Source organism: Corvus cornix, chromosome 1 (genome assembly GCF_000738735.6).
Source record: "Corvus cornix cornix isolate S_Up_H32 chromosome 1, ASM73873v5, whole genome shotgun sequence".
In the NCBI taxonomy this organism is placed as follows: Eukaryota; Metazoa; Chordata; class Aves; order Passeriformes; family Corvidae; genus Corvus; species Corvus cornix.
Window position 1 is genome coordinate 103116946 of NC_046332.1, and position 21665 is coordinate 103138610.

Consider the following 21665-nt stretch of genomic DNA (forward strand, 5'->3'; position numbering starts at 1 on the left):
TTCTCTATAAAGCCACTTTAGAGTTGCTTAAAACCTTATTTAAAAAAAAAAAAATCAAGTGTAAAATGTCATGTTAATCATCTTTCTTATGACTTTTCCTTATTCAGCTGAAACTGTTCAACTGCCTTCAAGGATTACTAGAATGACAGATATTACTTCTATTTAAAAAATCTTACAGCTGTTTTACTGAAAGGCTCCAATACCTCCATCATTCTGGAGAAGCAACCACAAGCACACCTACCATCTTCTGTGATGTGAGTGATGTGTACAACTTCTGCTAAGCTCAGGCCTCAAAAATGCTTCGTTTTAGATGAGAGTGTAGAGTTGCTGGAGTTTCCCAGCTGCACTCCCCAGGGCTCCTGCTGCAGTGAGCACTCTCCAGTTGTCACCATGGGGCCAAGCAGAAGTTTGGATGCAGGCACAGCTCTGGTGCTGGAGGTCAGCCTGGCCCCACACACAGGAAATGTGCTCAGTGCACTCACTCTGTTGATGCTGCGATAAGAGAGAGGAAGAAGGAGGAAGCAGCATCTCTGAAATGTGTAAAGAGAAACAGATGGGGGGCAAAGTTGAGGGCAGGGGTTAAAGGAGAATTTGGAAAATGAAAAGAAAAAATAAGAAAGGTAAAAACAGAAAAAGGGATTGCAGCTAGTACAGAATAATCAGACTTTCACATAGACTGAACCCTTTGGATTCCATTACTTCTTGGTGTAACATTCCTTTGGTGTGTACAAACTAGCTGCAGTATTCCACAGCAAAGCACCTTTATCAACCAATTACGTAAAACCACGCAGTCTGCCAGTATAAGTAATCTAACTGGTTCAAAGGGCACAAGACTCTGGATCCAAACTCCCAACTATGTTGGCAGCAGAGATGATTGATGTGATTTCACATTTTAAAAAAAGCAGCATTTCCTCTCCTCCCCTTTCCAAAGAGCAGAGCTTAACAATACCTTGAAAAACATTTAGATGAAAAAATATTGATGCAGAAAGTGTTTAAGCAGTGTGATGAAGGCTTCAGCTGCATAGCCTCATTGCAATGTTATTATACAGGACCCACACCTCTTTTACCGCACTAAACTGGCTGTGCTTTGAACATGAGCAAAGACTGCACAGCAGAAGAAAGGATGTTCCTTCATTTACTGCAGAAGTTGGGAGGTGTGTCTCGACTGACAGAAGGAGCTGCGCCGCTGCTTTGTGATGATGGCAGTTAAACGCTGCTCTCTAGAATCACACTTCTAATCTTGCATTTTCTAAATTTGATAAGCAGAACATTTCAAACCAGGTTTCCTCCAAGGAACTCCCGTATCTACGTTGTTTTCTGCACCCTCAATTTCAGGTGTGCAGTCTGATGTGTGGGGACCCCATCCTCTAGCAGATGAGACTGAGTTCCCTAACCATATGCAAGTCTAAGTAGTTTCAAAATAAAAACAGAACAGAACAAACCCAAAAGCAACAACAAACGAACAACCCTCCCAAACACACAAGTCCCCACAAAACACCACCTCTTAATTTCTCAAACATTTAAGGAGGGGGACCAAGCTTGTTTCACTGCATTCACCTTTAAGATCTCTGCCTTTTCCCCCTTTTTTATGTTGTAGAGAACTAACACCATTATTTCACTCAACTCTCCTGACAAGTCCATTCCAAGTGTAAATTAATTAATTTTAATGTACTCTACCTATAAAGTCATAGAAGAGCTCGTAAAACATCAATTACATGAAGTAGTTCTTTTAAGGTTCGAGGTGTGTGCTGTTAAAAAGCACTGACTCTCAGTATACAGGTACGTGTAACATACACACATATATACACATGCACAGGGTCGGGCTAAAAACACTCTGCAGTGCCACACAGAAAATATAAATGGTTAAAACAGAAGGCATACAAGTAATTTAAAAATAAAACGTTAGGAATTTTAACAGTGTAGTACACAAAGAATTCACCTATTCTCTTCTGCATCTGTGACACCTTACAAAAATGCTAACTATTTAAAAATGCTTTTAATAAAACTGCTTTCATTTGATATCTCCTAGAAAGATTTTACTTTCATACTATGCATATCTGCACCTCCTTGCACAATTTTCTACTTGTTTGTAAACTGTGAGAATCACTTACCATTTAAAGATATGAACAACAATAAAATCATATCTACCTTTCCTCCACTCCCATTTTGCAAAGCAAAGTAAGACTGAATCATGGTGATTTGGGAAAGTCATCATCCAAATGAGCTTCAAAGAAGCCAGATGTGTAGGATCATAGCCCAGAAGAGGGATGGGTGGATAAAAAGAAAAAAGATGACCTTTATGACGAAGTTACAGTATTAAAAACCTTCCTAGAGCTCTACCAATGCAAATTACTTTGTTGGTTCTTTATTGCTTTCCTTAATCTTTTGAACCGTAAAGGCTAATATTTGGACTATGGATTAAATTGAAATCAGAAAAGTCTTATTGTATCACAATACAAAGCTAGAAAGATATAAACGCATGGGGAGAGGATAAGAAACCAAAAATAATTTTTAAAACATTATTTCCTATGACATGCCCTACTGAGTACAGATTCTGCTCCATTCAGCAGTTACAAACCCTACCTCTCAATACAACGCTATGTTTAAAACCTTATCTGTTGTGACAGAAGACAGAAGTTGAGAGTTGTGCCAGTGAGCCGGCAAACCAACCCTAACAGAGCTTCTACAATGCCCCCAATTAACTGTGGCAGCCTGGGATGCCGGCCTACTGTCAGCAGCGGCAGAGTTCCGCCGGATCAATACAGCCGAACGAGCTGCACAGGGATGAACCCATCTCAGCCCAAACGGGAGAACTAACTGAAAGTCGATAGGAAAAAGCTTGTGCTTAATCTGGTAAGACACAGGTAGAGCAGATGTGCATCGCTCCCATAGCACCCTGCAAACTAATCTCTCAGAGAACAAAGGGACGATTTATTTCCTACTGTATTCACAACGTCACTGTATTACAACAGGTGAAATTGTGTAAAATGTCTTCCCACATAACGCATTATATTCAGTCGTTTCAGTGATGCTGCTCTCAGGTTCCCCCACAGTCCAATCGCATTTCCGTCGCCGTGAGTGAAGCGGGCAGCCGAGGGTCTGGGGATATCCAAACTGTTTCGGAGCGCCGTTCGCTGCTGTCTCCAGACGCCGGCCGGTGTGCGCACCAGGGCTGCCCACCGACAGCTGCCGCTTCTTTTGTTCCCGCCTATCCGTCATCTTCCGCCGGGCTCCGCGCTGGGCAGAGGCACTCCAGCGACGCCCCGGGCGCATCGCTCAGCCAGCCCGCGCCTGGCACCGCCGCTGCCGCCTCGCCCCGCATAATGGGACAATTCAACCCCGTCCTCCCTCCCTGCCTCCTGCACAGGTAACGGGTGCTGCCCAGCCCGGGCCGGGCATCCAGGCGCAGCCTCTTCCCGAAGCCCGCGGGTGACACCTCACGGGCAGCGGCTGCCGAGCGCGGCCGTCCCCCGCGCCGCGGCTCCAGCGACCCCGCGCAGCGGCCCCGGCGGCCGCCCCCGCCCGGCAGGGCAGTGAGGGGCGGTGCGGGGCAGTGCCGGGCGGTGCGGGGCAGTGAGGGGCGGTGAGGGGCAGTGCCGGGCGGTGCGGGGCAGTGCCGGGCGGTACATCTCCCCCGCCGCCCGCGCTCTCCGCAGCTCTCCCCGCCGCAGCCCCTCGGAGCTCAACCTGCGCGCCCGGAGCGGAGGTCTCTCTTCTCTCCGCCCAGCCCGGCCCGGCGCCACCACACCCCAGACTGCCCGGGGAGGGCTGTGGCCGGCGGGAAGGTGGCGAGGCCGGGCAGCCGATGCACGGGAGGGCTCGTAATCGTGTCAGCCCCGCTCGGCGGCACCCACCGCGGCAGCCCCGAGGGGCACCCACCCGGCCGTCGCCCTGTCGCCGCCAACCCCGTTCTCTCCGCCTGTCACATGAAAACAATTATTGCCTCGGCCGGGGGAGGGAGGGGGAGGAGAAGTTAAAAGCCGTGAGGTGGAGGAGCGGAGGCCGGCGGCGGCCACCTCCCTCCCGCCGCCCCCAGCGGCACATGCACCCCACCGGCCACCCGGGAGCCCCAGCTGGCCCCCCCGGCACTCGGCGGCCTGAACTCACCCATTTATGTCGAGCTGGGCTTCGCCTGGCAGCGAGAACAGGCTGAAAGTTTGGGGCGGGTGGCCACGGCGAAGGAAGGGGGCGAGAGACCGCCCGAGCCGCCGCCGCGCGGAGCGGAGGCGCTGACAGAGCCGCTCCCTCCTCCGGCGGCCGCCGCGCTCAGCACCCGCCGCAGCCGGGCTGCATCCTGCGTCCTGCGCCGCGGCTCCCTCAGCGTGTGCGAGGAAAAGGAAATATATAGAAATCAGGCGAGAGAAGGGGCTCAGCCTTCAGCTCCTGCAGGCACCTGGGTCCCCGCTGCCGCCGGGAAAGCAGCCTAGGGCGAAAGCGCCCGGAGTAGCCTGTGCCGCCGAGCCGCGGGAGGGGCGGGCAGTGAGCGCGGCGGAGAGCGGGGCGGGAGCTGCTCGAGCCCTCAAGCGCGGGCAGCGACCGCCGCGGCTGCCGCTGCTGCTGCCGGGGCGAGCGGCGGCTCCGGCTCCGCGCTGCGGGAAGTGTCGCGAGACTGCGCCAGAGCCGCTGCGCCGCCTCGGGCCGGCGGGAGCGGAGGGCGGGGAGGGCGGCAGGAAGCGGAGCTGCGCCGCGGTCCGGCGGGGGCAGGGTCGGGGGAGAGCAGAGCCACGGTGGGGAGCGGGCTGTCTCCCTCCCTCTCGGGGCAGGGCTCCGCGGGCACGGGGAGGGGACGGGGCGCGTCCTCGCTGGGCGCTGGGGGAGGATGCAGAGCGCTCCCGGGCAGCGGGAGAGACGCCCACCGCGCATTCCTGCCCCGCACCTGCCCTGTCCGCGCACGCCCCCAGGGAGCCGGGCCCGGCCCTGCCCTCGCGGCTCTGCTTTCAGAGCCACTGGGAAATGCACCGGCAGCGCCGCAGCTGCCCCTCGTCTCTGCCCGGCCCACCTTCCCCCCACACACCGATACACCTTTGGGGTTAGGAGCAGGGAAGGAAGGAAGAAGAGACAAAAAGGGAAGATGTAGAGACGTAGAGTGATGTTTCACTAAAAAAAAGCACGGATTGCTCTTACTGCAGGAAGATGCGAAACCCCTGCTACAGTAAGTGTGCACAGATCAGTAACATGTCTGGACAGGAAGGCACCCAAGGAGGGCGGGGAGGCTTCTGCACAGGCACGTCTTCCCACAGGTAAAGACCCTTGGGGAAAAAACCTACAGCAGCAGCAGAGGAGAAGCGCAGATTTAAAAAAAAAAAAAAAGCTGGTATAAAAGATCAAGTATAGGTAACCTTGTACGGCATGAGCACCTTGACTGTTAATGAAAGGGTGAGCAAAAAGAGCCTGTTCTAATCTCAGGTAGTTAATTTGTGTATAAACAGAAAACTCCCACTAGCAAAGTGTAGTAACATTTTTGTACTTTTCCACTCCCCCTCCACAACAGATTTCGAAAAAAGCTTTTTTCTTGTACCCTGAAAATTACACCAGACATCAATTACTGAATCAAATCACTGAATTATTTATAAGTAGAAATTTTGTGAAAACATTTATTGTCTGTAGAAACAAAATTTACATTTATTTTATATAAACTATGTTAAACATACATATAAACATACCTACATCTTACTATATATACTTATGAACGAGGCTTTTAGATAGGGGGGTAACATTGTCAAAAGCACCGTTGTGAACTCAAAGACTACAGACTTAAAATGCATTTGCATTTAACTCCAGCTTCAGTAGTTTAAAAATGTCATTTCTTATCCACACTTACAAATAATTACATTAAAGGCTTCTCTAACAGTGCGTTTCCATGTGCACATACATGTACACATACACACATTAGACAGTCCTTGAGAAACTACAGTATAAATAACATCAACAATCTATTCCTTAGAAGTGGACATTAGTTCCCCTCATTCAACTGGGAGTAAAAAATTCCTGCTATTCTTAAAACAAAACAATGAGGCTCTTTTTATTCCTTGAAGAACATACTCGAACAACAACTGTTTCCACTGTCTCTTCCCCTCAATACTAAAGACGTGAGAAGCCAGTCACAAAATGAAAGCCATCTACTACATTATTTACAGAAAATGAAATATTAAAAAGACAACATGAGATTTAGACTACTTAGACAAAATTCAGAGCAGTGAACAGAAGAAAACTGTATTAAAAGTAGCAGGCTATTAAACCATGTGGCTAAATACCCACTCAAAATCCCTCCAACAAAAACCATCAGGGACAGAAGGAAGGGGCAGGTGTTATGACAAGAGTTTTCTCTGATCTTGACACTGAAAAATAATGCTCACAAAGCTCGAAACAGAACACATTTAAATGTTCATGGCTATCCTTACGGTCTGCTAGGGAGTCAGGTGTTTCGAGGAGGCTTTCAAATATCTTGAAATGGCTTTTATTCTTTCTTTCCTTCGTAAGGAGGCTGAACAACTTCTTATCTTCAAATTCTGCAGCAATGGAATGAAGTCTGTCAAGGGTCAGAGTTATGTGCAGAAACATCCGTTTTTTCCCAATTCATTAGGACAGAAGTCTGAAGTCTTTCTTTTAGAGGGCTCTCCCATAAAGAACTTTGTAGATTGCTGTTCAGACTCTTAAAGAAAGGCAAGAGTTGGGTTTCAGCACAGTACGGGAAAAGCTTTCCTTTAGGAAAGCAAGGAAATTAAAGAACTCCCTCTATTAACAGTCTTCTAAGGTGAATACTGAGAAATCAGTCTCTCTTTGTTATGATCTTTTGTCATCGTCTTCAAACAACTCTTATTATCCATTTCCCAGACATGGCAGAAAATGACCTTCTGATACATAACGAGCAATTTTGAGAACTCTGCCTTTAATGCCACAAAAGTGTAATCTTGGGGTTTGGTTTTGTTTTTAAAGCAACTAAGTTCATTTAAAGAAAACTCAGCATTTCAGCCGGGGGCCCTAGGGAATATGGGAGCAGTAAACATTACACAGCAGGCGACTGATCAGCTGGATTTACTCCTGTCCTCTGCTATCAGTTACCTGAGTTGAGACAGTTATGTTCAGGTCTCAAGACCATTTATATGCATCAGGTAAAATGATTTCAAACATGTAATTATTAGAGTTAAGGCAGGCTTATAGAAACGTTGCAATGTGTTGCTTCTTCCTAGCCCCAGAATTTTGTTAACCTTGTGAACTCAATCATCACATTTAAAGTAAGTATTCTAATAAATTTATGCAGAAATTAAATGGATCAGCAATATAAATGCCAGCATTATAGCAACTTAGTATTTTAGACACTTAAAAGGAAGACTCTAGTCATATTAAACCCATTGCATTTTGGATAGCAATTAAAAATAAAATTTCACATGTGAGCAACTGAAAATGACAGCATTTAACAGCCATTTCAAGCTAAACAAAACAAAGGCAATTCACATATGTATTTTCAAAGTATAAACCAGAAAGCTAAAAAGCTCTTAAGACAATCACATTTTTAACTTGCCCTTCCAATGCAAATACAGTGACACACTTTAGTAACGAAAGTGTCACTGTTTTCCTACAGAAGGTTACACACCTATTTAAAGTAAACAGTTACTTTAACAAGAACTGTTATCAGTCAATGCTCCCACTAGAAAGAATGCAATGTACTTAAGTCTTTGTACATGTGTTTTCTACAATGGAGTCACAATAGAGAAAGGCACCAGGTTATTCAAGTAAATTGACCTTTCTTCTACTTAACCCTTTTTCTTCTGCCTTCACAACCCAAACAGTAACTTCAATACATTGCTCTCAACCAAACATTGTATTCCAGTACAACAGAATTTCCTGTGCTAAAACAATAAACAAGCTCAACTGGGTATGAGTATATACACACAAGTCTCTGTAATTCACAAAGATAAATCTACATAGCAATATCTCACATCATATCACGGAGTAGATGCTTCTAGCACCTAACCCATGAATTTTTATAAAATTAATAATTTCTGTATGCATTTTATAGCATGTAAGAGGTTTTATCATGACAGAATCCAAAATTATTTAAGTAAAATTATTGGTAAAGAATGTGATTTGAGCAAATGGTATCACACAAAAGATAAACCAACTGAATCAGAGACTACATTTAATATGACATTCATCTTAGGACCAAAGGGTGGGGGGGAAATCAAAGTCAGCAAACAAGTCAAAAAACCACAAACTTCTTTGCAATATGTTGCTCACAGTTGTAGAAATAAAACACAAAGCTAAACTGTTAACGTACAAAACAAATTAGAGATATCTAATCATGCATAGACAAAATAAAGCACAAAATCAGGAGTCAGTCACGTGTTGAAACCTGGTTAAAGCAGCATTAACTGACTGAAGTCTGACTACTCCAGCATTACTTCCGAACAGTGTTAGCAAAACTGCCATTTCAGAAGTTTCTTCATGTATCCACTTCTCCCATTTGCTCAACAAAGAGTTCTCTTGCAGAATTTAATATGAACACTGCAGGAAGCTTACAGACACAGTAGTATCCTGTTGAATAAGACAATATTGCCTCAGTAGTTTGTCCTTTATCATACACGGTTTCATTTCTCACATCTTTTACAGTGCACATTCAGAGCAGTGTGAAGGACTTGTTGGCTCCAGGGTAAACCTGCCCCCCTCTGCAGGGTATGTGCAACATTCCCCTACCAGCAGCCTGACCAGAACTGCAGCTACTCCACATCTGCTTTGGGTTGACTCACTTAACCTGTTGTTTCAATTCCTTATTTTCATCTCCCAGTAAATCTACACAGATGATTCTGCCAGATTCATCACTGACAGCATTAAGTAAAAAACTACCTTCTTATCTGGAGAAGGTTGTCTGCCTCTGTTTGTCCAGGGAATTCCTTTCCTTCCACTTCCCATTTTGTCTATGCATGTCAAAGTTACTGAAAAACTAGTTAAATTATTAATGATTGTTATTTAAACTGAAAACCTGTGTTTTAGAAACAAACCATCCATTATCATTGAATGGCCATGACATCAATGGATGTTGCACACTTCCTGCCTTATTCCCTATGAACGCCAAGCAGAACATCCATGAACTGAACAGCTCAAGTCATACTCATTTTAACTGTTCTGAACCATAACTACAAATAGTCTCTCTACTGAAGGCATTGTGGAAAAAAAATTACAAAAAAGCATGCAGAAATCACATCCTGACTCTCCACCCAAAACCCCAAATTTACTTTTCTGTGAACATACCTCTAACCCAGAATTCAAATTCTGATCTACCAGCCACAACAGAGACTAGCCTGCATTCTATACGGAAATACATCTGCCTGCATGTATTCTGGATATTGTGAACAACTTTTTTCTTGGAAAAGAACATCTCTTAAGACTATGTGCTATGCATTTTTAATCTACTGTCAATAAGAAGTCCGAACAAATCTGCAATACAAACACACAACCCTAGCATAGATAATGAATTAAGGCAAAGGCTACAAACAGGAAATAAACACAATTCTGTTTATAGCTGCTTATGAAACAGGTCTGGCTATTCGAGTTTTGCACACAGCCTAACAATAATGCAGTAGGGTAAAACTTCAGAGACTCATTCTGAACAAAATCGCCAGCTATCTGCATTTAAAGCAGTTTCAATTATGAACAATTTCTTTGTTAGAAGACATGCTTTCAAAAACTTACATTTTTTGTTTTTCTTGTAATACTTCAGGCCCCAATTTTAGAATCCAGGAAATCACCAAATCATTTATGACAGAAAAGATTAGAGAACATGTGGCTTGGTCAAGAATCTCATACACCAAAATATAATGAGACAGAATAATTTTGAATACAAACCAATTAATCCTCTAACAAACCCAAATATGCTTTCAGTGCAGTTATAAGCTACTGCTACAGTACTTTACATACCTGCCTGTTACCATTAATTTTTATCAAATCTTGGAAGTTGTTCCAATATTCTAACAATTTACAAATGTATATACACATGAGAAACCCAAGTATATTATTAATCCAAAGTAATACAAAATACTGCTTTATGGAAATGACTGAACAGAGGTGTAAAATCTATTGCACAACCTAAAAGGTCATTAATTGGAAAATCCTGAGCTAATGTGCTATTACCAAACAATTCAGGCACTTTTTTTTTTCTTTTTATTATTACATAAGCAATAAACTTTCAACATATAAACGTCTGGGTATAACAACTCAAGTTCCATCTGTAACATCATGCTTAGAGAAAAAGTATTCAATAAATAAGACTCCCTTCAATGACTTCCTTACTTGAGACTGGTATGCAAACAGAACTAGAAGTACATAATACGATGTTTCAATTGAATACTGTACTTTAAAAGCAATTATTAAAACTGTAAAAAAGTTCTGCAGCATTCAAAATAAAGTTATTTTTTCATCAAGAAAGTTACAGCGTTAGTTCCTTTATCCTATTTTAAGTCTTGAGAAAGTTGTCAAAAACTGAACAGATGCTCCCTTTGCTGTGTTATGTTTCAACTTCAGGATCTCAGCTCAGTTCAGGTTTCTGTTGCAATATTTAGATTTCCCTACACAGAGAAAAAAAAAAATCATTACTGTAAGTTGTAATAGCAGAAAAACCCTCCCAATCTTCCTAAGTACTGTATTATAATATGTCACATGCAAGATTTTTTCGATTATGCATTCAAACAGCACAATTATAAAGACTGTACCTTAAAGGATACATATGCAGCATTATTATTTCAAATGAAATAGTGAAATAAAGATGCTCAGACCAGTTTAACAGATCTTGACAAGTTTAATCATTACAATAGGCAAAATGCTACAATTTCAGGAACAGTTTTGGTTTTTAGGACTTAGCCAACCAGCAAACAGTAGGCTGCTAAGAAAATGGTTGTCATTCTTCAGGATTTATTTTACTTGAACTCAGACACACTCATATTCATCAGGCATAAAAAAAAATAAAATTCAGAACTCATGATGATTCTCTGATTCAAATCATATCTAGTAGCCAGACTGTGTGAAGTATGCTTTATAGGTTCCAGACAAGAATCTTAACAGCCAATTATAGAAGAACATTGGAAATTGTTGGGAATAGCTGACTACAAAATTCTAAGACTTCTATATCGATTTTACAAGGTCATAATTTTGTGGGGGCAGAGGGGAAATATCTTTCGCCTTCTATTTTCCACTAATTTCAATTAAATTTAGCTTTCAGAGACAACACTTCTCAGAGCCCATGCAAATATAAAAGGCATTTGCCCAAATACTTCAGTAACAAATGATCTCTTTACCTTGTCCCAAAGGCTTAATTTTCTTTCTGTTGGTTGTTTTTTGCTTGTTTGTTTTTTGTTTTGTTTTTACATGTGTGTTTCCTTAAGGGGTTTTGGGGGCTTTTTCTTCTGCCCACTGGGCAGAAGAATTTGCGGGTTTTTGCAAAAAGCTGTAAGAACCTGTGCTTTAACATGCTTCTGTGCTCCAAGAGCTAAACTCTAATCCAAATACAAATGCTTATTTATTCAAGTGTATTTACTTGTAGTTGGATGGACACAGAGTTACAAAACAAGAACTCACACAAAGCACAGAACTGCAAGGGGCTGTGTAGGTCATCAAATCCAATTCCCTGATGTCACAAGTAACTTCATCCTACTTTGATCACATTTGATCAATTCTAATAAAGGATTTAGTATGTTTTAACTACTGATCCTCACAAAAACTGTAACATTTTATATGGTTCAAAAGTTCTTCTGCAGTTCAAGATTATTGTTGTCCCATACACTCTGCAAATCAAAACACCATAAACCAGATATGCCTATTTCAGTTTAAGCTTATCAAACCATTTTACAGACATTATATTGTGCAGGAAGTTTTGTTCAGAGCAGCACTCCAGTGCATATTTTAAAGCACATAATCAAGGTAACACAACAAAAAGGAGAAGCACATAGATGTACTAAAAAATGATTAATATCGTTCAATTTAACAGGACAGAATATTTTGTTCCACAAAGGGACAATTTCTTGTCCTGTCAGTAGGAAGGGAGATCAGCTGAGCTCAAGGAAAGAATACTGAAACAGAAGCAACCACAGAATCTCAGAGAGCACCTCTGATTTGCAGTTACCCAAAGCAAGTTTCAGCAAGTTTCCATAGAATAAACAGGAGGGAAACAGAAGTGCACAATCAAGTTTGCCAGCAAATTACAAAGAGCCAATATTCCAGAAAATCCCATCCAAGTTATTCCATGGGGATTTAAATATTGAAATGGATCTTATGAATATGCATATAAAAAAATAAATTAATCCAACTTACCTTTTCTTTCCTCAAAAATCCATCTCTGAATTTATTGGTGGCAAATCCCCTTACACCAACAGAACGTAACCGCTGGTACTTAGCCTGAATATATAAACCCTTCTGCACTAAGCCTGATTTATAATGGGGTTGCAAACGGCCATCTGCAAAGTTGCTCTGTAAGGGTGGGGGAAGGGAAGAAAAAAATGTGCAAAATGAGGGCACCAAAACTCAAAAGTTCATATTTACAGTTATACACATGTAAAACTTCCAGTACTCAATGACAGAAGCATGCATTTGCAAGTGCACACTATCTTCGTTTACGTCCATTTATTATTCCTCAGACCATGCGGCTCAAAGAACTGCTGTATTGCACTTGCTGTTTAAAACATCTGAAATTATCTTCCTTGTAGAAAAAAAGGAAATATATTGTGCAACATTTTACAATATTTTCAACTGTTAATGAGGCACACTCCATCAACAAAAAACTTTAAGACAACACCTCACTGCCACTACCGAATTCAGCCATGTCAAGCCTGCAGTGGGCACACGTAAAGAGTCCCACTAACACAAGTCAGTACAGATGTTTTTCCTAGAGCTTTAATGTCTGACAGTCTGAACACATACACATTCTCTAGTCCTTTGATACCTCCAGACTGGAATACTGCAAACTAACCTAGTGTGGGACTAGGAGCAGAGGCCACAGAGATATCAGAAGATTTAAAGGTGAAAGGCATTATAAACACACAGAAAGGATATAGCAAGATCAACACTGATCACAGCCTCTGAAGTTTGAAAAAGATTTTCATTCCTAGGCACTCAGATCCCCAACAAAACAGGCAGTAAAAATCTTTAGAGTAATAAAAACTCTATTTGTCATAATTTTCCATGGTTTTCCAGCACTTCCATTTTAAGTTTTCCAACACCCACTCCAAATTTAAACAATGGGTTTTCATCTAAAACCAGAGAAAACCTCCTGGCCATATAAATTCTTCTTATCTTTTACGAACACATTTGAAGGGTAGGAGAAAACAAAATATGTCACAGAAATAGCCCTTCTTGAGCATGACAAAATCACTTTGGTGAAATTTGTCTCCTTTTGACATAGTAAGGATCACTTCAAGAAAAATCACATGCTCTGAGGTTGCAATAACTTTAGTACCACTTCTTCCACTGTGTTTTCCACTGTGTGGCTGGTGAACAATAAAGAAAGAACTGTACAGAACAGAGGTTTCTTTATGCAAATGCAGAGGTTCTGTTATTTCCCAAATCATTTCACCCACCTACTTTGTAGGAGATAAGTGAGAAGGCCCCATCATTCCCCCAGGGTTGCTCTGATGGAGGACACTTGCAAGAGGCTCTTCAATGCCAATCACTTTCTTGAAGAGTATCAGAGTGCAGGCACAAAGAACTTCCTTGCACTGGGTTGTATTACATGGGTATATGCCTATCATGGGGAAAACTGAAGGGCATTTTTAATGCTGGATTAATGCCCTGAACAGAGTTGGCATTAAAAGTTCCCATTTCCCCACTCCTTCTATGGTTCCCTTTGACTTCAGAGATAGAAAGGAGGCCTTGGTGGTCTGCCACTGCACTTGTATGATCAGGTAAAGTAAGGGATCAGGTAAAGTAAGGGATGGGAAAAAGGTGCAAGATATTGAAAATTGCCTTACAAACAGCTTAAAAGTTTCAACTCAAGCATCTACATGTTAAGTGGGGAGGGAAGGACACAGCAGTAATATTAATGTAGAACAACATCACTTGTAGACAAAGCTAACAGATTATATATACATTTGGCATATAGGCACCTCATTCACACACAGCTTAGAGAAAAACAAGATAATCTAAAGTGTGTGGAAAACATCATTAACTTCTGGTCTAGAAGTAAGAAAAAAGTCTGCTAAAGTGGCATCTAGTTTTACATTAAGGCTGTTTTATAAATAATGCTAATGACAATGCCTAGGAGCATGAAGCTCTAAAACAAGGATATATGACCAAATACATATGGCTGCACTGAGTCTGGCAGGGACGGAGGTAATTTTCTTCACAGGAGCATGCACGGTGCTGTGTTTTGGATTTGTGGCTAAAACTGCACTGGTAACACACCAGTGTTTTGGCTACTGCTCAGCACCAACACTTTCTCCTCTTCCCTTACTCTGCTGCTCAGCAGGACACCAGGGTGGACAAGAAGCTGGAAGGGGACACAGCCAGGACAGGCAGCCCAAGCTGAGCACAGGGATGTTACACACCATATGATCTCCAGCAAAAGGAACTGAGGGAAGGGGCTTTTGGAGCAGGTAGCCATTGCTTGGGGACCAGCTGGGCATCAGTCACCTTGTGACAGGTGATGAGTGACTGCCTTTGCATCACTTTTTTCTTCACTATGTAAAACCATCTTAACTCATGAGTTCTCTCACTTTTGCTCTCCACATTTTCTATCCCATCCTGCTGGGAGAGGAAGGGAGCTGAGGGGAGGGTGGGCAGCAGCTGTGTGGTGCTTAGCTGCTGGCAGGGATGAACCCACCACAACCAATAATACACTGAACTTATTTTAAGCAGCAAATGGGGTTTAGTTTTAAAGACTACTTTGCATTTACTTACTTAAAGGCTGACTTGGTGATTCATGGCAAAGGGTCTTTACAAAAAAGACCTTTTAAATTTTTTAAGACTTCTCTAGATCCTTTATAAGATATTTTAGAACAGCAGTTTTTTCTTTCCCCAACAAGTTTAACATAGTGAAGACCATATGTTTTTTTTTAAATACTCTTAGTAGTCATCACTTTTTGCTTAATAAGTTTAAATGCTCCCATTTTATATATCAAGAAAAAGAAGTGTGGGGCTTGATTTTTTTGGGAGTGGGGAAAGAGGAAGGCAGAGAATGGAATTCTGTATGATTTTTTTTGGTGAGGTTTTAGTTTCTTTGTATGTTGCTGCTCTTTTAAATAATTAGTCAAGAGAGTCCTGAGTGTAGAAGATAGTCAAGTCACCTCCATTTCACCAACAGCACAGCAAGAAAAAACCCTGTTGTGCAAGAGGAATTTAAATGTAAAAAGTTGAGGAAATTAAGTCAAATCAACCCCACTGTTTCCATGGCAATGATAAAAGTGCTATACACATAAGCAAACTGCAATACAAGTGCATATGCCATTTTCCCTATAAATATTAGAGCATCATGGGACAGATCACTGGATACTGCAATATTCATATATAAGTGAGGTGACAACTTGAATAGACACTTCCATGCTTGTAGAACTGCAACACTTCTGCAGCAGAACTGCAGAATGATTTAAATGAAGGGAGCATCAACTACCAACACTGCCTCAGGGATCCAGGGATACACCGCAGCCAGTGCTAGATTCCTCCAGCACTTGGAAGCTGACAACACAGAGGGGATATAGAATAACAGGCTATGATGTCCTTACATGTTGAAACAGTTGTATCAGGCTTTGAACAGTTTGAACTTCTTAACTTAGAAGAATACTTTCTCCAGCAGAACAAAGACAATAGTTTTTGTTAGTTTTAGCATAGCTATCTGACTAAGATTGACTGTCAAACCACACCTAAATAGGAAAAAGTCTTTTTATCCAACAGTTATTGTGTTTGGGGGGAAAAAGAAGAAGGAAAAAAACCCCCACAACCCACACCGACACTTCCCCGCCTTCCAAAGTTACATCCTAAAATGACAGCTAATTAGCCATTAAAATTTTACTTCACTATCTACCAAACAGAAAAGGTGGCTATCTATGAGGTTTTATTCTTGGGGCCCCAAGATGGTAAAGGGATGGGCAACTGTGCTTCTTTCTCAAGTAGAGCACCTAATGCCACCACCTAATGCATTTTAATTGTAAAATGTGTCCTGGGTTCAGCAGAGAAACAAATAATTTATTTTTTTCTGACAGTGGCATGTTATGCATGGGTCCATTTAGAATTGTTGGTGTGAGGAAAGTATTAATCAAATCTAGAACAACTTATACGAATTTTCTACCTTGAAATTGCCCCTACATTTTTAACTTGCATTCTGAATAGTAAAACACAGAACTTATTCCATTTTTTTTTAATGCATAGCTAGCAGTATGCAGGGTATTCACAAGACATTAATTCCCCAGAATTCCCTATATGAAACAGTTAATAAAATAACAGTAATACAGTTTTGAAAGTAACACAACTCAAGTCTTCCAGTCTTTGGAAAAAGTTCAGGCTTCTGTCACATGAAGGAAAAAAGCTCAGCAGCTTGGGTTTTGGATAGATGAATTTCCTAGTCATTGTGCAATTCCTGCAATTCTTATTCCTGACTCTGCAGTAACCTATTTATTTCAACTGGCTGGATACAACCCTGTTCAATCCACTGCCAGCCCTCTTACCTACTAAAAGCTAAGCCTCCCATTATTCCAACAGAAACAATTAGGCTTTGATGACACTATTTTTCATGGCACTTAATACCTTCAAAAGCGTGTCTCCTGTTACCAAACTCAGCAGGTTTGACCACCATTTTATGTAACAAACATCTGATAAAATCTGATCTGTACCTTAAAGTGCCTTCTGATGGGTCCTGCATTTTCAAGGTGTCCTCTAATGCGTCTGTGGGGGTAAGTGTCGCTTGGTTTCGAAGAATAGTAAGAATTCTAGTAGGAAAACAGTTATAGCTTCATGTTACTAAATTATTCAAGAAAAAAAATAAAAATTGTTCGGGTTATACTAACAAATATTGCAACACTTTCAGTCTTGTAGTGTTTGACACAATGACACTCTTTGACGGAACAGGAGTAACGGGAGCATTGAGCCTGTAGTCCAGGCTGGCTGAAGGGACAGCAGAGCCCACAGGAGCTAAAGATGATACAGACCATCCTCCAGGAATATCACCTCTTGGAGAGATCTAAACAGCTAACAACGAAGTTAAGGTTCTCCATCCCTCCCTCCCAGAACAGATGCCTACACTTGCATGTATCAAGTACGGCAGACAGGCTGCCACAGCAGTCATGGTTTGCATCAAGAAAGAATAAGGGCAACAAGATTGGTTCTCTGGACCTCTTGATTAGCATATGGTCATCATAGGTTAGTGTGTAGCAGAGACACACCTCCACAGCAAAACAACAGCATGTAGCACATTGAGGTCCTTAGAAAATGCTACTTTTAACTCTTTTTCCAAGAGCGCATTTGAGAATCGCCTGCCTGCCACAGAAGCACAATTTCAAAAGCAAGTCAGACCACTAGTATTGAAATTGTTGTGCCAACACTCTGAACAGCTGCAGTCAAACAGCCGTGGTTGCCTAAAACAGAGCACTCCTCCAGCCACTGACCTACCTGCATGTTTTGGCTCTTTTCCAACTTTCCCTATGACAGTTACTTCTAGAGGATGTGGTTCTCTTCCATCATTGCATATGATTGTCAATATTTACAGAAGCATAGGTATATACTTGCATATACTACACTGGAGTCATGCAGACAGAACGAATGTGCTAATGAACTCTCAGCAATCAAATAAATTTGTTTATGGTCCATTCTGGAATAATCACAGAAGCATCCCAGTGCTGTTGAACTCTGTTTCCTCAAAGGAAATTTTATCAGCTTGAAATACATTTTTAAAGGAACCTAAGAAGAGAACTCTCCTGAAATATTTAATATATACTAGTATTTAATAATAAATGCAAATGCATTCTTTGCTGTTCCCAGAATTTCTGTCCTCTAACGAACTGCCAAACCTTTCTGGTAACACTTAATAATTGTGTGGGGAGAGAGAGGGCTATAAACATAATGGAATGGTGTTAGAATCCAAGATAACTTTTAACTAGGATTTAACTTAGCTTTCCTTTTCTTTTTTTTGGACAATATTGTTGCCTAAAAGTTAACTATTCAGTTTCTTACAATGCCTTGACAAGAAGGGATTCAGAGAACAAAAGGAGAGGAAGAAAGATTTTATGAAGTGAGATCAAAGTAATCAAAGTGGCTTTTCCAAGAAAAGGCTGGAACTTCCCAATTCCCTTCTTATTCTAAGAAAATGAAGACACTCCACAAAATCAAATTAACTTGCTACATATGACACAATTAAATCAGGAAGCTCCCAGCAGAAGTACACTGAAGTACTGAATGAATGAATTTATCAAGTAAGATGAAAAAAAAAGTTTAAGAAAATTTCCCATTATAGTTAAAAATAAACCTCTAAGAATTAAAACAAAGCTTGCCTTAATTAACTCTGGATACAGCCCTCCCCATTGCCACTTTCCTCAAGACTAAAGTACTTCCACAGAAATATGAACATCAGAACTGATGCAAAGGTACAGCAAACCACTTTTCAGGAACTTCCTAAACCAGAGACTTTTAAAAAAAGAAATAGAAAAAAGGGAGGAGGAGGAATACAAATATATACTTGTTCTGATTTTCCACTTCACTCTTTAGCTAGCCTCCTTTTGTCAACAGGGTACAAAGCTAAGTGGGCAATTCTTACAATCAAGCTTAGATACACAATTGTACCTTCCAGGCCTAAGTTTTCTTCAAGTTCAAGCTCAAACCCCAATTACTGAATATCAACATCACAAATATTAATTTTCATTATATTTGAACTTCAACTACAGCTTTTGATTTTCTGCTTGTCTGTAAACCAGCTTCTGTAAGGCTGACCACGAAGAGTCATTCCTTTTTTAGGATGCCTGCATTTTTAATACCCATGCTTTCACAGCTACTGTTGTTCCAAAGGGATTACTCCTTTCTGCAGTGCAGGACTTCCTAAAAGTTGCATGTCTGCAGTTCACTATTAAATATGAAAATGCAATCTTCCTGAATCTTCAGTACATTTAGCAATAATTCAGTGTCTATTTCAAACCAACCTCCTTTTTATTTGCAATTACAGTATTGCTGTGGTGGGTTGACCTTGGCCGGATACCACCAGGTACTACAGGTACCCACCAAGCAGCTCTCTCATTCCCCTCCTCAGCAGGGCTGGCAGGCAAAAATAAAATTTAGAAAACCTCATGGGTCAAGACAAAGGCAGTTTAATACGGCAAAAGGAAAGGCTGCATACAGAAGCAAAGGAAAACTAAGATTTGTTCTCTTCTTCCCAGCAGCAGGCAATGTCCAGCCACTTCCCAGGAAGCTGAGTTTCAGTACACTGACATTGCTTCAGAAGACAAATGCCACAATAACCGATTACCTCCCACATCATCCTCATTTTCTCTGAGATATTATTATTATTATTATTTCCTTTCTCTTAGCTGAGCAGATGATGTCATATGGTCAGTTTGGGTCAGCTGTCCTGGCTGTGTCCCCTCCCAAGATCTTGCCTATCCCCAGCCTACCGGGTATGGGGGGGATGGGGGGAGTGGGAGAGGCATCTCTGATGCCGTGGAGCCCTGCCCACTGAAGGGCAAACACTGGTGTGCTACCAACCAACACACTGGTGTGTTACTTTGCCACCAATGCAAAGCACAGCACTGTGAGGGCTGCTATGGGAAAGTGAACTCCATCTCAGCCAGATCAAAGACAATTACTTAACGAGCCATTACTACTTGCTTTGGGAGACTTGAATCTTAGTCTTCAGTAATATTTTTTACCATTAAAAACTTGTGTTTCTTTACACTGAAGGAGGCACTGTTGCATCTGCAAAGCACCTACATTTTGGAACTGACTACATAAAAGCTGCTTTTGATGGACCTCAGAAAAGTTTCATGGGCTTCTGGAACCCTCTCCATAGGGTATTAGTTACAGTGTATAATGACAATTTATGTAAGTCTCCTTATTTTGCAGCCATCAGAAAGACAAAAAAACGTGGTTTAGAATTATACTGCACACCTTAAAAAAGCTTTTCTGGTCTCACCAGCTCCCCAAGTTAAACAAGCACTAACACCTGGAATTGATTACAATTCTTCCACAAGAGACAAATTTATTTCCACTGGACCTAATATTACTGTCTTGCCCACTTCAGTATTGAAGCACATCACAGCAAGATAGCCTAAAGAATAATTGTCCAAAACTAGGTTTCATAAATGCATTATTCAAGAGATGTGATATTCCACTGTTTAACATTTCATCCTCAGGAACATTATTTCAGATGTTTCTCTTTATTTCTGAGATTTGCTCCTCATTTTTATTTAAAATAAGTGCTTTTCAGAACTTTTATCATGATGAAGAGAAAAGAAACACTGTTTCAGTAACAATGTCACCTACACAAGATTCAGGCCTTCCCTTCCAACCACTGTCAACATGAATGCAGGAGAGCATTCTTTTTCTCAAACTATTTAACATTAGCTCAGATTATCTCAATTGACTCAGATTAGCTCAATAACAAGGCCTTCTATTTTATCATTTAGGTAATTACACCATTATGTGGAAAAAATGTGCTATTAGACACTAACTTCTTTTATGAAAAGAAAAGGAGTGGTATCAGAGTGGTTTTAGCACAGATGTACTAGTCTCTGCTTCAATAAATACCTGAGGAGACTCTTGCACAAGAACTGTGAAATTATGAGTAGTTTTATTGTTGAGTATAGACAGAAGATAAAAAAGCCTCACTCAAAATTTAAAAGGGCAAGACATCACAGATTGTTAAATTTACATCAGCATAGACAATGCAGCAAAATATTAGTTATACACCAACAGTGCAGCAGCTACTGTGTCTACATTTAAGCTTACCAGATGAGGTCTCCCAATAAATTTCCTGAAAGGCGGCTTAATGAACCTCACAGGCTTTTGGAAGCCATCAACTTGAGATGTCTGTAACTTTGAAAGACTGCAGCTTTGTGGGTTCCTGATGTATGAGAGAGAGAGAGAGAGCGCAAGAACAATTAGTATCTAAACCCCTAGCATATCATCACCCTGTATTTTAAACTAGCTTATTCTAGCATCTGTATCACAAGTGTGAAGTGACGGCTTTGAAGTAAATTTTCCTAGGACAATCAACAAATTCCTAGTCCAAGCTGAAATTGCAGAGAATTCCATAGCAATCTATATACTCTCTTATGCAACGACAAATGAACAGAGATGCTCTACTTCCCGAAATCCCGGCTATAGAGCCAGGCTTCCCTGGCTCAGCCGTGCCGCCGGTCACTGCTGCCCTCCGCTGGTGGAAACGCTTTCCGCACTCGAGCCCCTCACCACCGAGCCATCGGTGTGAATTGTACAAAACCTGCCCTTTGACGACATTCCCAAACTCACAGAAGCTCAGATGAACAGCTACATCCTCCGGTTCCATCCTCAGCAAGCAACCGATTCTCACTTCGGGCTTTTGCTTGTTTGTTTTTATGATTTTGGTCATTTTGTTGGTTTATTTTTTTACTGAGCATATTGCTAATACAGATGCATCCGTAAACTTCTAAATAAAACAAGTTACCATGAAAAGTAACCACCAGAAGTCAGAATTTGTATTTTACGAAACACAAAACAACAGTTTTCAGAGC

At 41.5% G+C, this 21665-nt stretch overlaps 2 protein-coding genes across 5 annotated transcripts in view; both read right to left on the minus strand.

Moving 5' to 3' along the window:
* SH3KBP1 (SH3 domain containing kinase binding protein 1) overlaps window positions 1-4582 on the minus strand; it is a 214638-nt gene extending 210056 nt beyond the window's left edge. Inside the window, exon 1 of one of the 2 annotated variants that reach the window (XM_039551240.1) lies at window positions 4108-4582. In XM_039551240.1, the coding sequence (XP_039407174.1) occupies window positions 4108-4111 (4 nt within the window). In that variant the 5' untranslated portion in view covers window positions 4112-4582. The remainder of the gene's footprint in view (window positions 1-4107) is intronic. The other variant, XM_039551251.1, reaches the window with a different exon arrangement.
* Window positions 4583-5563: 981 nt separating this feature from the next.
* Window positions 5564-21665, minus strand: part of BCLAF3 (BCLAF1 and THRAP3 family member 3) — a 33076-nt gene continuing 16974 nt past the window's right edge. For 2 of the 3 annotated variants that reach the window (XM_039551285.1, XM_010394478.4), the window contains exons 9-12: window positions 20902-21016; window positions 16806-16901; window positions 12301-12456; window positions 5564-10562 (exon numbers count right to left, since the gene is read on the minus strand). In XM_039551285.1, the coding sequence (XP_039407219.1) occupies window positions 10533-10562; window positions 12301-12456; window positions 16806-16901; window positions 20902-21016 (397 nt within the window). In that variant the 3' untranslated portion in view covers window positions 5564-10532. The remainder of the gene's footprint in view (window positions 10563-12300; window positions 12457-16805; window positions 16902-20901; window positions 21017-21665) is intronic. The other variant, XM_039551297.1, reaches the window with a different exon arrangement.